Source organism: Moschus berezovskii, chromosome 9, assembly GCF_049115385.1.
Source record: "Moschus berezovskii isolate FMDL1 chromosome 9, NW_MosBer_1.0, whole genome shotgun sequence".
NCBI lineage: Eukaryota > Metazoa > Chordata > Mammalia > Artiodactyla > Moschidae > Moschus > Moschus berezovskii.
Genome location: NC_142468.1, coordinates 27,757,688 through 27,772,448, shown reverse-complemented (window position 1 = coordinate 27,772,448; position 14,761 = coordinate 27,757,688). Strand labels below are relative to the sequence as shown.

At 41.1% G+C, this 14,761-nt stretch overlaps 1 protein-coding gene across 3 annotated transcripts in view; it reads right to left on the bottom strand.

The window, feature by feature from the left end:
* Positions 1-1,036: 1,036 nt before the first annotated feature.
* The window catches only part of WDR89 (WD repeat domain 89), a 57,144-nt gene continuing 43,419 nt past the window's right edge, over positions 1,037-14,761 (bottom strand). For 2 of the 3 annotated variants that reach the window (XM_088839551.1, XM_088839552.1), the window contains 2 exons: positions 2,658-9,386; positions 1,037-2,372 (listed from right to left, as the gene is read on the bottom strand). In XM_088839551.1, the coding sequence (XP_088695677.1) occupies positions 8,195-9,355 (1,161 nt within the window). In that variant the 5' untranslated portion in view covers positions 9,356-9,386 and the 3' untranslated portion in view covers positions 1,037-2,372; positions 2,658-8,194. The remainder of the gene's footprint in view (positions 2,373-2,657; positions 9,387-14,761) is intronic. The other variant, XM_088839550.1, reaches the window with a different exon arrangement.

The following is a 14,761-nucleotide window of genomic DNA, read 5'->3' as shown; positions in this document are numbered from 1 at the left end:
GAACAAAATAGAAAGCCCAGAGATAAATCCACACGCCTATGGACACCTTATCTTTGACAAAGGAGGCAAGAATATAAAATGGAGAAAAGACAGTCTCTTTAACAAGTGGTGCTGGGAAAACTGGTCAACCACTTGTAAAAGAATGAAACTAGAACACTTCTTAACATCATACACCAAAATAAACTCAAAATGGATTAGAGAGCTAAATGTAAGACCAAATTCTATAAAACTCCTAGAAGAGAACATAGGCAAAACACTCTCTAACATAAATCACAGCAGGATCCTCCAAGACCCACCTCCCAGAATATTGGAAATAAAAGCAAAAATAAACAAATGGGACCTAATTAAAATCAAAAGTTTCTGCATAGCAAAGGAAACTATAAGCAAGGTGAAAAGACAGCCTTCAGAATGGGAGAAAATAATAGCAAATGAAGCAACTGATAAAGGATTAATCTCCAAAATATACAAGCAGCTCCTGCAGCTCAATTCCAGAAAAATAAATGACCCAATCAAAAAATGGGCCAAAGAACTAAACAGACATTTCTCCAAAGAAGACATAAAGATGGCTAACAAACATATGAAAAAATGCTCAACATCCCTCATAATCAGAGAAATACAAATCAAAACCACAATGAGATACCATTTCACACCAGTCAGAATGGCTGCTATCCAAAAGTCTACATGCAATAAATGCTGGAGAGGGTGTGGAGAAAAGGGAACCCTCTTACACTGTTGGTGGGAATGCAAACTAGTACAGCCACTATGGAGAACATTGTGGAGATTCCTTAAAAAACTGGAAATAGAACTGCCATATGATCCAGCAATTGCACTCCTGGGCATACACACCGAGGAAATCAGAATTGAAAGAGATACATGTACTCCAATGTTCATCGCAACACTGTTTATAATAGCCAGGACATGGAAGCAACCTAGATGTCCATCTGCAGATGAATGGATAAGAAAGCTTTGGTACATATACACAATGGAGTATTACTCAGCCATTAAAAAGAATGCATTTGAATCAGTTTTAATGAGGTGGATGAAACTGGAGCCTATTACACAGAGTGAAGTAAGCCAGAAAGAAAAACACCAATACAGTATACTAATGCATATATATGGAATATAGAAAGATGCAAATGATAACCCTGTATACGAGACAGCAAAAGAGACACAGATGTATAGAACAGTCTTTGGGATTCTGTGGGAGAGGGTGAGGGTGGGATGATTTGGGAGAATGGCATTGAAACATGTATATTATCATATGTGAAACGAATCACCAGTTCAGGGTTGATGCATGTTACAGGATGCTCGGGGTGGTATGCGGGGATGACCCAGAGGGAGGATAAGGGGAGAAGGGAGGTGGGAGGGGGGTTCAGGAAGGGGAACTCATGTACACCCGGGCGGATTTATGTCAATGTATGGCAAAACCAACCAATATAATATTGTAAAATAATTAGCCTCCAATAAAAAATAAATAATATTCCAAAAATAAAAAAAATAAAAGATATAAGGTGATTAAGTCTTCATTTTTCTGATTGCTAAGAAGTTTGACAGTTTTTGTGGGTTTCATCTGAAATTTGCCTTTATATATTTATTGCTAATTTTTCCATTGGTATTTTCCCTTATTGATTTGCAGAGTTCCTTCTATAGTCTACATTTAACCACTCATTGATTCCAAGTATCTTTTCTTCCATCTGTCATTTATCTATAGATCTTTTGTGACCAGAAATGCTTAATTTTGCCATTTACCACCTCTAAATTAGAGCTAACCTCATTTAAGATCATGGCATCTGGTCCTATCACTTCATGCAAATAGATGGGGAAAATGTAGCAACAGTGTCAGATTTCCTTTTCTTGGGCTTCAAAATCAAGGCAGGCAGTCCCAGCAGCCATGAAATTAAAAGACGCTTGCTCCTTGAAAGAATAGCTATGACAAACCTAGACAGCGTATTAAAAAGCAGACACATCACTTTGCCGACAAAGGTCCATATAGTCAAAGCTATGGTTTTTCCAGTAGTCATGTACAGATGTGAGAGTTGGACTGTAAAGGCTGAGTACCAAAGAATTGATGCTTTCAAACTGTGGTGTAGGAGAAGACTCTTGAAAGTCCCTTGGAGAGCAAGATCAAACCTGTCAATCCTAAAGGAAATCGACCCTGAATATTCATTTGAAGGACTGATGCTAAATCTGAAGTTCCAATACTTTGGGCACCTGATGTGAAGAGCTGACTCATTGGAAAAGACCCCGATGCTGGGAACAATTGAGGGCAAGTAGAGAAGGGGACAATAGAGGATGAGATGGTTGGATGGCATCACTGACTCAATGGACATGAGTCTGAGCAAACTCAGAGAGATGGTGAAGGACAGGGAAGCCTGCTGCTGCTGCTGCTAAGTCACTTCAGTCGTGTCCGACTCTGTGCGACCCCATAGACGGCAGCCCACCAGGCTCCCCCGTCCCTGGGATTCTCCAGGCAAGAACACTGGAGTGGGTTGCCATTTCCTTCTCCAATGTATGAAAGTAAAAAGTGAAAGTGAAGTCACAGTCGTGTCCGACTAGTAGTGACCCCATGGACTGCAGCCCACCAGGCTCCTCTGTCCATGTGATTTTCTAGGCAAGAGTACTGGAGTGGCTTGCCATTGCCTTCTCCGCAGGGAAGCCTGGCATGCTGCAATTCATGGAGTCACAAGAGTTGCACACGGCTTTATCAACTGAACGACATTTATCATTTAAGGAATCTAGTTTTGTTTTTCTCTATATAGTAAGCTGCTGCTGTGTTGCTTCAGTCATGTCTGACTCTGTGCGACCCCACAGACAGCAGCCCATCAGGCTCCTCTGTCCCTGGGATTCTCCAGGCAAGAACACTGGAGTGGGTTGCCATTTCCTTCTCCAATGCATGAAAGCGAAAAGTGAAAGTGAAGTCGCTCAGTCGTTTCTGACTCTTAGTGACCCCATGAACTGCAGCCTACCAGGCTCCTCCATCCATGGAATTTTCCAGGCAAGAGTACTGGAGTGGGGACAGTAAGCTGCTGCTGCTGCTGCTAAGTTGCTTCAGTCGTGTCCGACTCTGTGTGACCCCATCGACGGCAGCCCACCAGGTTCCACCATGTAAGCTGCTGCTGCTGTTGCTAAGTCACTTCAGTCGTGTCACTCTGATAGATTTTCTGATGTTGAGTCACCCTAGTATTCCTGAGATAAACCCTATTTGTCATGTTTTTAAAAAATACACCATTGGATTTGGTAGCTAATATTTTAAACTGTGAATATATAATTCATAACAAACAAAATAAGCTTTTTTCATCATTTTCATCTGATTTTAGAATCAATGCTACATTTGTCAATAATTACATTTATAAATTCCATTTGTCAGTCATTAAGATTACCACCTAGCTTTTTGGTTCATATCTGTTTGGTGTTATCTTTTTTTTTTGGCAACAGTTTATTCAGATGTACTTCACATACAATTCATATATTTGAAGTGTACAGTTTAATAGTTTTTAATATGCCCAGAGTTATGCAACCATAACCACAATCAATTTTTGAATATTTTCATCATCCCCAAAAGAAATCCTATCAGCAATCAGCCATCAACCCTCCCATTTTCCCCCCACCTCCCAGCCCCAGGCAAATACTGTATATATATGTTCTCTTTATAGATTTGACTATTCTGAAATTTTGATGTAAATGGAATCATACATATTTAGTCTTTTGTGGCTATCTTTACTTAGTGTGTTTTCAAGATTCACCAGAGTTGTAGCGTACATTAGTACATGGATGAATATTTCTTTCCTTTTCATGGATGAATAATATTTCATCATATGTGTACTTTTATCCATTCATCAACTGATGGACATTTGAATTTCCCTCTTTTGGTTATTGTGAATACTGTTATGAATATTCATACACAAGTTTTTGTGTGGATTTGTTTTCAATTCTCTTCAGCATATACCTAGGAGTGAAACTGTTGTATCAAATAGCAACTGTTTGGAGAGCTGCCAGACTGCAACTATACCATTTTATATTTCTAACAGCAGTGTGTGAAGCTTTCTCTACACTCTCACCAATACTTTTTTTTTTAAATTATAGCCATCCTAGTGGGTATGAAATGGTATCTCATTGTGGTTTCAATTTGCATTTCCTTACTGAATAATGATATTAAGCATCTTTTTTTGTGTATTTATTGTCCACTTGTATATTTCTTTGGAGAAATGTCTATTCAGATCATTTGACCACTGAAAAAATTGGGCAGACTTATTATTGTCATTATACTTGACACTCTTGTTGGGCCTTTCAACCTGAAGACAAGTTCTGGGATAGCCTCTTAAGTTATTTCAATAACTGAATTTTTTCCCACTTACAACAGAGTCAGCATTAGCTCACATCCTAAATATGTTAAAAACATGGCTTTTCATTTTTACATAGTCCTCTATCAAAAGATCAAAAGTATCAAAGATTTTAAGCAGCATGAGGCATTATAAAACCTGTTTTTGATGTTCAGTCAAGAAGAGTAGAGAAAATGAACTGGAGTAGATAAGAGTCTATAATCTTGGAGAGAAATGATGGAAGTCTTATCTAAGGCAGTAGTGGTAGGGAATAAAGCAAAAAAAAAAAAAAAGGATGACAAGTTTCTATTTCTATTAGGAAGCAAAATGGCACAGGACTTGGTGAGTGATTGAGAAAAAGTAAAAGTACTAAGTTACTCTCAGGTGTATGATTTGGATAATACCAAGCATAGTTGAATTTCTTTAAATAAGAATCATGTATTTTTATTATGTTTAATAGTTACTTACCTATTGTTTGGGCTTCCTTTGTGGCTCAGCTGTTAAAGAATCTGTCTGCAATTCAGGAGACCCAGGTATGATGCTTGGGTTTGGAAGATTCCCTGGAGAAGGGAAAGGCTACCCACTCCAGTATTCTGACCCGGAGAATTCCATGGACTATATAGTCCATGGGGTTGCAAAGAGTCGGACATGACTGAGAGACTTTCACTTTCACCTATTGTTCAGTCTTACTTAAGTTAGATCATATCTAAATGTAAGTTACAAATGTTCTACAGAAAAAAAATTTCCCCCAGTGCTACAGTCTCATAGACAAGGTACCAAACCTTTAGAAGGATCAACTTTTTAACTAAGATTCTTTGGAGAAACAGTTAAAAGGAAGTATGGAAAAATTAGCAGTAAACAAAAATTCAACTTTAAAATTATGGATGGAGGAAACACTTTGGAAGAAAATTTTATCACAAAATATTGGAATCTTTTGAAAATAAAAAGTCATTCCACTCTTATAAATACTTTCATTTTTGTATATTCACTTTGAGTTTCAAAATGAATTTTGCAAGATATTTTCCTTTTCATCAGTGAAACACCTGTTTAACCAATAATATTAAAAGTATTGATGTAAATTTACTCAATATATTTTTCTCAAAAATGCAAGTAGTATTAAAAGTATAAATGCAAATTTACTCAATATATTTTTCTCAAAAATGAAAATCACTATTTCTGAAAAAGTTTAATTCTATTTAGAGTATTTATATTTAAATATGTCAGTGTATTTAAATATAAATAGGACAGAAAGAGTAAGGACCTAACAGAAGCAGAAGAGATTAAGAAGAGGTGGAAAGAATAGACAGAACTATACAAAAAAAAGTCTTAATGACACGGATAACTACAATGGTGTGGTCACTCATCTAGAGCAAGACATCCTGGAGTGTGAAGTCAAGTGGGCCTTAGGAAGCATTACTACAAACAAAGCTAGTGGAGGTGACAGAATTCCAGCTGAGCTATTTAAAAACCTAAAAGATGATGCTGTTGAAGTGCTGCACTCAATATGTCAGCAAATTTGGAAAACTCAGCAGTGGCCACCAGACTGGAAAAGGTCAGTTTTCATTCCAATCCCAAAGGTAATGCCAAAGAATCTTCAAACTACTGTACAGCTGTATTCATTTCCCATGCTAGTAAGGTTATGCTCAAATCCTTCAAGCTAGGCCTCAGCAATACATGAACCAAAAACTTCCAGATGTACAAGCTGGGTTTAGAAAAGGCAGAAGAACCAGAGACAGAATTGCCAACATTCACTGGATCATAGAAAAAGCAACAGAATTCCAGAAAAGCATAAACTTCTGCTTCATTGACTACACTAGCCTTGACTTTGGTGCTAAGTCACTTCAGTCGTGTCTGACTCTTTGTGACCCCATGAACTGTAGCCTGCCAGGCTCCTCTGTCCATGGGATTTTCCTGGAAAAGATATCGGAGTGGGTTACCATTTCTTCCTCCAGGGGATCTTCCCAACTCACAGATCGAACCCACATCTCTTATGTCTCCTGCATTGGCAGGTGGGTTCTTTACTACTAGTGCCACCAGTCTGCTTTTTTTTGACTGTGGGGATCACAACAAATTGTGGAAAATATTTCCCTGGTGGCTCAGACAGTAAAGAATCTGCCCACAATGCAGGAGACCCAGGTTCAATCCCTGGGTCGGGAAGATCCCCTGGAGAAGGGAATGGTGCCCACTCCAGTATTCTTGCCTAGAGAATTCCATGGACAGAGGAGCCTGGTGAGCTATGGTCCATGGGGTCTCAAAGAGTCGGCCACAACTGAGTGACTCACGCACACTTAAGGAGATGGGAATACCAGACCACCTTACTTGTTTCCTGAGAAATCTGTATGCAGGTCAAGAAGCAACAGTTAGAACCCTACATGGAACAAATGACTGGTTCAAAATTGGGAAAGGAGTAAGACAAGGATGTATATCATCACCCTGCTTATTTAACTTATAAATAGAGTGTTAGTCCCTCAGTTGTGTCCGACTCTTTGCAACCCCATGGACTTCAGCCCACCAGGCTCCTGTGTCCATGAGATTTCCAGGCAAGGATACTGAAGTGGGTTGCCATTTCTTTCTCCAGGGTATCTTCCCAACCCAGAAATTGAACCTGAGTCTCCTGCACTGCAGGCAGGTTCTTTACAGACTGAACTACAAGGGAAGCCCATATATAGAGTACATCATGTGAAATGCCAGGCTGGAGGAAGGAGAGTGAAAAAGCTGGCTTAAAAGTCAACATTCAAAAAACTAAGATCATGCCATCTAGTCCCATCACTTCATGGCAAATAGAAGGGGCAAAAGTGGAAACAGGGACAGACTTTATTTTCTTGGGCTCCAAAATCACTGCAGATGGTGACTGCAGCCATGAAATTAGAAGACACTTGCTTCTTGGAAGAAAAGCTATGACAAATCTAGACAGCATGTTAAAAAGCAGAGATATCACTTTGCCAACAAACGTCTGTATAGTCAAAGCTATGGTTTTTCCAGAAGTCATGTATGAATGTGACAGTTGGACCATAAAGGAGGCTGAGTGCCAAAGAACTGACGCTTTTGAACTGTGGTGTTGGAGAAGACTCTTAAGAGTCCCTTGGACTACAGGGAGATCAAACCAGTCCCCTAAGGAAAATCAACCTAAATAGCCACTGGAAGGACTGATGCTGAAGCTGAAGTTCCAATATTTTGGCTACCTGATGTAAAGAGCCGACTCACTGGAACAGACCCTGATGATGGAAAGACTGAAGGCAAAAGGAGAAGAGGATGACAAAGGATGAGATGGTTGGATGGCATCACTGACTCAATGAACATGAATTTGAGCAAACCCTGGGAGACAGTGAAGGACAGGGAAGGCTGGCGTGCTGCAGTCCATGGGGTCACAAAGAGTTGAACATGATTTTGTGACTCAACTATAATGCTAGTGTAATCTACATGTATTAAGCAAGTAGGGGCTTCTCGAATAAAGAAAAAACAATCTTATTTGGTTTTATAAATAATAAAGATGATTTAAAAAGTAAAACATTGAGCTTAAAAAACACAACCGAAACCACCTGTTTTTAAAAGTCACACCAGTCATCTACTTCTAAAAAACCCTTATCAAAGCTATTTCTTCAAACCCAACATTTACTAATTCAACAGATGGGTTTTTAAAAGGAATGTAATTTTACTTTCAACTCACTGATTATATACTCAACTGGCAGCTTTAAAAAAATAATTTTAGAATACATGAAGACTTGAATTAAACCATTCTCAGCATTTTCCCAGGATTATTTGCTAACTGGCTTGTTTTTATTTATATATGAGCTTTTAACATGTCTACCACAGGAAGTACACAGAAATAATCATTTGCAACTATATAACCTATCAAGTAAATGCCCAATGTAACATCATTGCTTTCTCCTTCTCTTATAAGAATCATTACTGTGAATGCGAACGCGCTGGTATACAGAGGATGCTATTTTCATGCTGTCTTTCTTTGTAAATGTCTTCTCTACTGCTCCAGGTTTCCAAAGTAACAACTGTGCGTCTTCTCCTCCAGTTAGCAAAGAATCATCCTGCATATTCCAACAGAAGGACCGGACTGTAGCAGCATGCCCTCCTTGAAGGCTGGTCACATGGACCAATCCTGATGTCATACAGCTCATTATGTGAATAATTCCTGTGTTTGTCCCTCCAACAACAAACAATTTGTCCGTCTTTTCATGATATAGACCACCAATCAAATAGTCCAAAATCCCTTCTTTTATGTTAATTACTTCTCTGACATCTGGAATGTTTAAACATGTAATTGGTTCATCTGTATCCAGATGATTAAGATCCCACCAACAAAATCCCTCATCATGTGTCATGCAGTAAATCTGTTTATAATCTTTCCCAGACCAACCAATAAAGCTTACTGATGAAACTGAGTTACAGGTTGTGACCAGCGCATCGTCTTCATTATCCGCGCTAATATCAAATACATTCACCAGGCCATCAGTTGAACCTGAGACTACCATGTTTGGATTACTGGGATGGAAACGTACTTGAGTGATATCATCACTATGCGTCTCTGAATACGCACCAAGTGGCTCTTTGGTAGTAGACAAGTCCTGGGAATTAATTCTTGCATCCCAAAATACCAACAATGCATCATCGTCAACTTTTTCTGTACCAGCACAAATGACATGATCATTAGAGCTGATATCAAAACTGATAAAAATATTGGAAGGGTAACCCTTGAACAGCTGGACAGGTTTTCCACTGGCCAGTCGAGCGTCCCAACACTTTACAGTGCCATCAGTGCATGAGGAATACACACGGTCATGGGAATTCGCAAACTTGACTCCATTAAGTCCAGGATATCCTCTAAATTCTCGTAGTACATTTAATCTTTCTTTATCATATATTCTGATTGATCCATTAGAACATAAAACAGCAACCAAGCTTCCTTTTTCTGTTTGTACAGTCTTTGATGTGTCTATGCCAAGCAGGTAAGTAGGCTCTTTAGTTTCTGAGGAACGTTTAACAATGTTCAAGTTGGCAAATTGTTCTTCAATCTTCTCCATATTAGAATTGCATCCAAAGGTAGTAAAAAATCTGTAATAAAAACAAAAATTGAAATTAAACCCAAAGCATCTCTACGTTGTAATTAAATCAAGAACATCTCCCTCTGAGAGCTGGCATAAGAAAACAGAAATAAAATCTAATATTTTAATCATTCCCCTACCATGATGTAACTAAAACTCAGCTTCTTCCTTCTAATTCAACCATTTTTATATACTGACTCTACTGCCAGTAAGAGATTATAAAAATGTATGTACATGTACATACATTGCTTAGTAATTACTTTCAGCTCAAACTTAATTATTGGTCCTACTCATGGTCCTCAGCATTAGCCAGGATCTCTACTTTGGGATCATCTTCTCCTGGCCCAGCTACCTTATACAGTTATAGAATCTAACACAGATGTGTTGGCAGAAAAATAGTCCCTTAAAGATGTTCATGCCTTCATCCCAGGAACCTATGAATATGTTAGGTTACATGGCAAAGACAAATTGAGGTAAATGGAATTAAGGTTGCTAATCAGTTGACATTAAAACAGATTATTGAGGATTATCTAGGTGGACCCAAAGTAATCACCAGTGCCCTTAAAAGTAGAAGCAGGCAGAATATGAGAATCAATGGGAGATATTCCTGTGGAAGAAAGGTTCAGAGAGATACATGACTGGTTTGGGCGAGGGAAGCCAATAATTGGGTGGCCTCTAGACAGTGGAAGAGGCAAGGAAATAGTTTCCTTTAGAGCCTCCACAAGAAAGTACAGCTCTGCTAATCCTTAATTTTAGCCCAGTGAGACCCACTTGGAACTTCTGACCTCCAGAGCTATAAAATATGTATGTCATTTCAAGCCACCAATTTTGCAGTAATTTGTTACAGCAGCGATAAAAAAAACTAACAGAGGTACCCAGTAGGAATTGCGGAGATGTGCTTTCTCAGGCAGGAGCAGCTTGCAAATGGTGGAGTTAGAATTTGAACCCAGGCATTCTGGCTTCAGGAACGGTGATCTTCACCACCACACTAGATTGCTTCTCAATGGTAGGTTGCATATAGAACAAGTTACAGGCCAGAAAACTATGCATAAAGTCTAGTGACTTTATCACAAGTTTTTCTATCTTGGTTTCACCAAATGAATATTCTTGCCAGCCTCACAAATTCACATTTTCATTCTTAAGATGAAATGCTTTTTTTTTTCCTGTTGCTGTAGTGATAGCTTTTTAGCTGTCTGTCTTTTCATCTTTACAAGGAGAAATGAATATGAACTCAAGAGTGGTTAGACAGATTAACTGAAATAATGTGTCTGGCATATCATGGTACACATTTAACAAATGTTACATAACAATGACCAGGATTACCATTACCAATAACACTAACACCACACGGTGGAGAATTCAAATCTATCAGAGTGGCTCCAAACAGCACATTTAGACCAATAGGCAAAAAATATTAAAAGCTGGATTGAGGTTCAAAAGAAGAATAAGAATCGTCTCCAACTTTAAATTTTGAATATTTTAAAACTTACAAAAGTTGAAAGAATAGTACAGTGAACACCCACACATATACACACAGGATTTCACCTCCAAGGATCACCAACTTGCTTTCTTCTATCTCTATAAACACAGACACACACATTTTTGATGAGCTATTTGAAAGTGAACTGCAGACAAAATATCATTTCACTTCTAAATACTTTGATACAGAGAACCTCCCCAATCTTCTGTTTTCTTAACACTGAATTTTTTGAAAAGTCCAGCCAGTTGTCTCTTAAAATGTCCTATATTCTAGATTTTTCTAATTGTCTCCTCTTCGAGATTAGATTCCAGTTCAACACGAAGCGAGAGACGCCGGCCCCGGCGGCGCAGACGCGACGCGAGAGACGCCGGCCCCGGCGGCGCAGACGCGACGCGAGAGACGCCGGCCCCGGCGGCGCAGACGCGACGCGAGAGACGCCGGCCCCGGCGGCGCAGACGCGACGCGAGAGACGCCGGCCCCGGCGGCGCAGACGCGACGCGAGAGACGCCGGCCCCGGCGGCGCAGACGCGACGCGAGAGACGCCGGCCCCGGCGGCGCAGACGCGACGCGAGAGACGCCGGCCCCGGCGGCGCAGACGCGACGCGAGAGACGCCGGCCCCGGCGGCGCAGACGCGACGCGAGAGACGCCGGCCCCGGCGGCGCAGACGCGACGCGAGAGACGCCGGCCCCGGCGGCGCAGACGCGACGCGAGAGACGCCGGCCCCGGCGGCGCAGACGCGACGCGAGAGACGCCGGCCCCGGCGGCGCAGACGCGACGCGAGAGACGCCGGCCCCGGCGGCGCAGACGCGACGCGAGAGACGCCGGCCCCGGCGCAACGAACCACGCAAAGAGGTGCGGCCGTGAGGAGCTACCCCACGCCTGAGGCCAGGGCCGGCGGCTGAGAGGAGCTACCCCACGTCCAACAGGCAGTGGCTACGTGGGCGCAGGAGGGCCGAGAGGAGCTACTCCGTGTTCAAGGTCAGGAGGGGCGGCCTTGAGGAGATACCCCTCGTCCAAGGTAAGGTACAGCGGCTGCACTTTGCTGGAGCGGCTGTGAAGAGATTTTCTACGACCAAGGTAAGAGAAACCCAAATAAGATGGTAGGTATTGCTAGGGGGCATCAGAGGGCAGACAAACTGAAATCATAATCACAGGAAACTAGCCGATCTGATCACATGGACCACAGCCCAATGTGGTCCACTGGAGAAGGGAATGGCAAACCACTTCAGTATACTTGCCTTGAGAACCCCATGAACAGTAACAAAGGGCAAAATGATAAGATACTGAATGAGGAATTCCCCAGGTCGGTAGGCCCAGTATGCTACTGGAGCTCAGTGGAGAAATAACTATAGAAGGAATAAAGGGATGGAGCAAAAGCAAAACCAATACCCAGTTGTGGATGTGACCAGTGATAGAAGCAAGGTCCGGTGCTGTAAAGAGCAATATTGCATAGGAACCTGGAATGTTAGGTCCATGAATCAAGGCAAATTGGAAGTGGTCAAACAGGCAACGGCAAGAGTGAATGTCGACATTCTAGGAATCAGTGAATTAAAATGGACTGGAATGGGTGAATTTAACTCGGATGACCATTATATCTACTACTGTGGGCAGGAATCCCTTACAAGAAATGGAGTAGCCATCATGGTCAACAAAAGAGTCCGAAATGCAGTACTTGGAGGAAATCTTAAAAACGACAGAATGATTTCTGTTTGTTTCCAAGGCAAACCATTCAATATTACAGTAATCCAGGCCTATGCCCCAACCAGTAATGCTGAAGAAACTGAAGTTAACCGGTACTATGGAGACCTACAAGACCTTTTAGAACTAACACCCAAAACAGATGTCCTTTTCATTATAGGGGACTGGAATGCAAAAGTAGGAAGTCAAGAAACACCTGGAGTAACAGGCAAATTTGGCCTTGGAGCACTGAATGAAGCAGGGCAAAGGCTAATAGAGTTTTGTCAAGAGAATGCACTGGTCATAGCAAACACCCTCTTCCAACAACACAAGAGAAGACTCTACACATGGACATCACCAGATGGTCAACACCGAAATCAGATTGATTATATTCTTTGCAACCAAAGATGGAGAAGCTGTATACAGTTAGCGAAAACAAGTCCAGGAGCTGACTGTGGCTCAGATCATGAACTCCTTATTGCCAAATTCAGACTTAAATTGAAGAAAGTAGACCATTCAGATATGACCTCAATCAAATCCCTTATGATTATACAGTGGAAGTGAGAAATAGATTTAAGGGACTAGATCTGATTGATAGAGTGTCTGATGAACTCTGGACGGAGGTTCGTGACATTGTACAGGAGACAGGGACCAAGACCATCCCCATGGAAAAGAAATGCAAAAGAGCGAAATGGCTGTCTGAGGAGGCCTTACAAATAGCTGTGAAAAGAAGAGAGGAGAAAAGCAAAGGAGAAAAGGAAAGATATAAGCATCTGAATGCAGAGTTCCAAAGAATAGCAAGGAGAGATAAGAAAGCCTTCCTCAGTGATCAATGCAAAGAAATAGAGGAAAACAACAGAATAGGAAAAACAAGAGATCTCTTCAAGAAAATTAGAGATTCCAAGGGAACATTTCATGCAAAGATGGGCTCGATAAAGGACAGAAATGGTATGGACCTAACAGAAGCAGAAGATATTAAGAGGTGTCAGGAATACACAGAAGAACTGTACAAAAAAGATCTTCACGACCAAGATAGTCACAATAACGTGATCACTGACCTAGAGCCAGACATCTTGGAATGTGAAGTCAAATGGGCCTTAGAAAGCATCACTACGAACAAAGCTAGTGGAGGTGATGGAATTCCAGTTGAGCTGTTTCAAGTCTTGAAAGATGATGCTGTGAAAGTGCTGCACTCAATATGCCAGCAAATATGGAAAACTCAGCAGTGGCCACAGGACTGGAAAAGATCAGTCTTTATTCCAATCCCAAAGAAAGGCAATGCCAAAGAATGCTCAAACTTCTGCACAATTGCACTCATCTCACACGCTAGTAAAGTCGTGCTCAAAATTCTCCAAGCCAGACTTCAGCAGTATGTAAACCGTGAACTCCCAGATGTTCAAGCAGGTTTTAGAAAAGGCAGAGGCACCAGAGATCAAATTGCCAACATCCGCTGGATCACGGAGAAAGCAAGAGAGTTTCAGAAAAACATCTATTTCTGCTTCATTGACTATGCCAAAGCCTTTGACTGTGTCGATCACAATAAACTGTGGAAAATTCTGAAAGAGATGGGAATCCAAGACTACCTGACTTGCCTCTTGAGAAACCTGTATGCAGGTCAGGAAGCAACAGTTAGAACTGGACATGGAACAACAGACTGGTTCCAAATAGGAAAAGGTGTACGTCAAGGTTGTATATTGTCACCTTGCTTATTTAATTTATATGCAGAGTACATCATGAGGAACGCTGGGCTGGAAGAAGCACAAGCTGGAATCAAGATTGGTGGGAGAAATATCAATAACCTCAGATATGCAGATGACACTACCCTTATGGCAGAAAGTGAAGAGGAACTCAAAAGCCTCTTGATGAAAGTGAAAGAGGAGAGTGAAAAGGTTGGCCTGAAGCTCAACATTCAGAAAACAAAGATCATGGCATCTGGTCCCATCACTTCATGGGAAATAGATGGAAAAACAGTGGAAACAGTGTCAGACTTTATTTTTTTGGGCTCCAAAATCACTGCAGATGCTGATTGCAGCCATGAAATTAAAAGACGCTTACTCCTTGGAAGGAAAGTTATGACCAACCTTGATAGTTTATTAAAAAGCAGAGATATTAGTTTGCCAACCAAGGTCCGTCTAGTCAAGGCAATGGTTTTTCCCGTGGTCATGTATGGATGTGAGAGTTGGACTGTGAAGAAAGCTGATCGCCAAAGAATGGATGCTTTTGAACT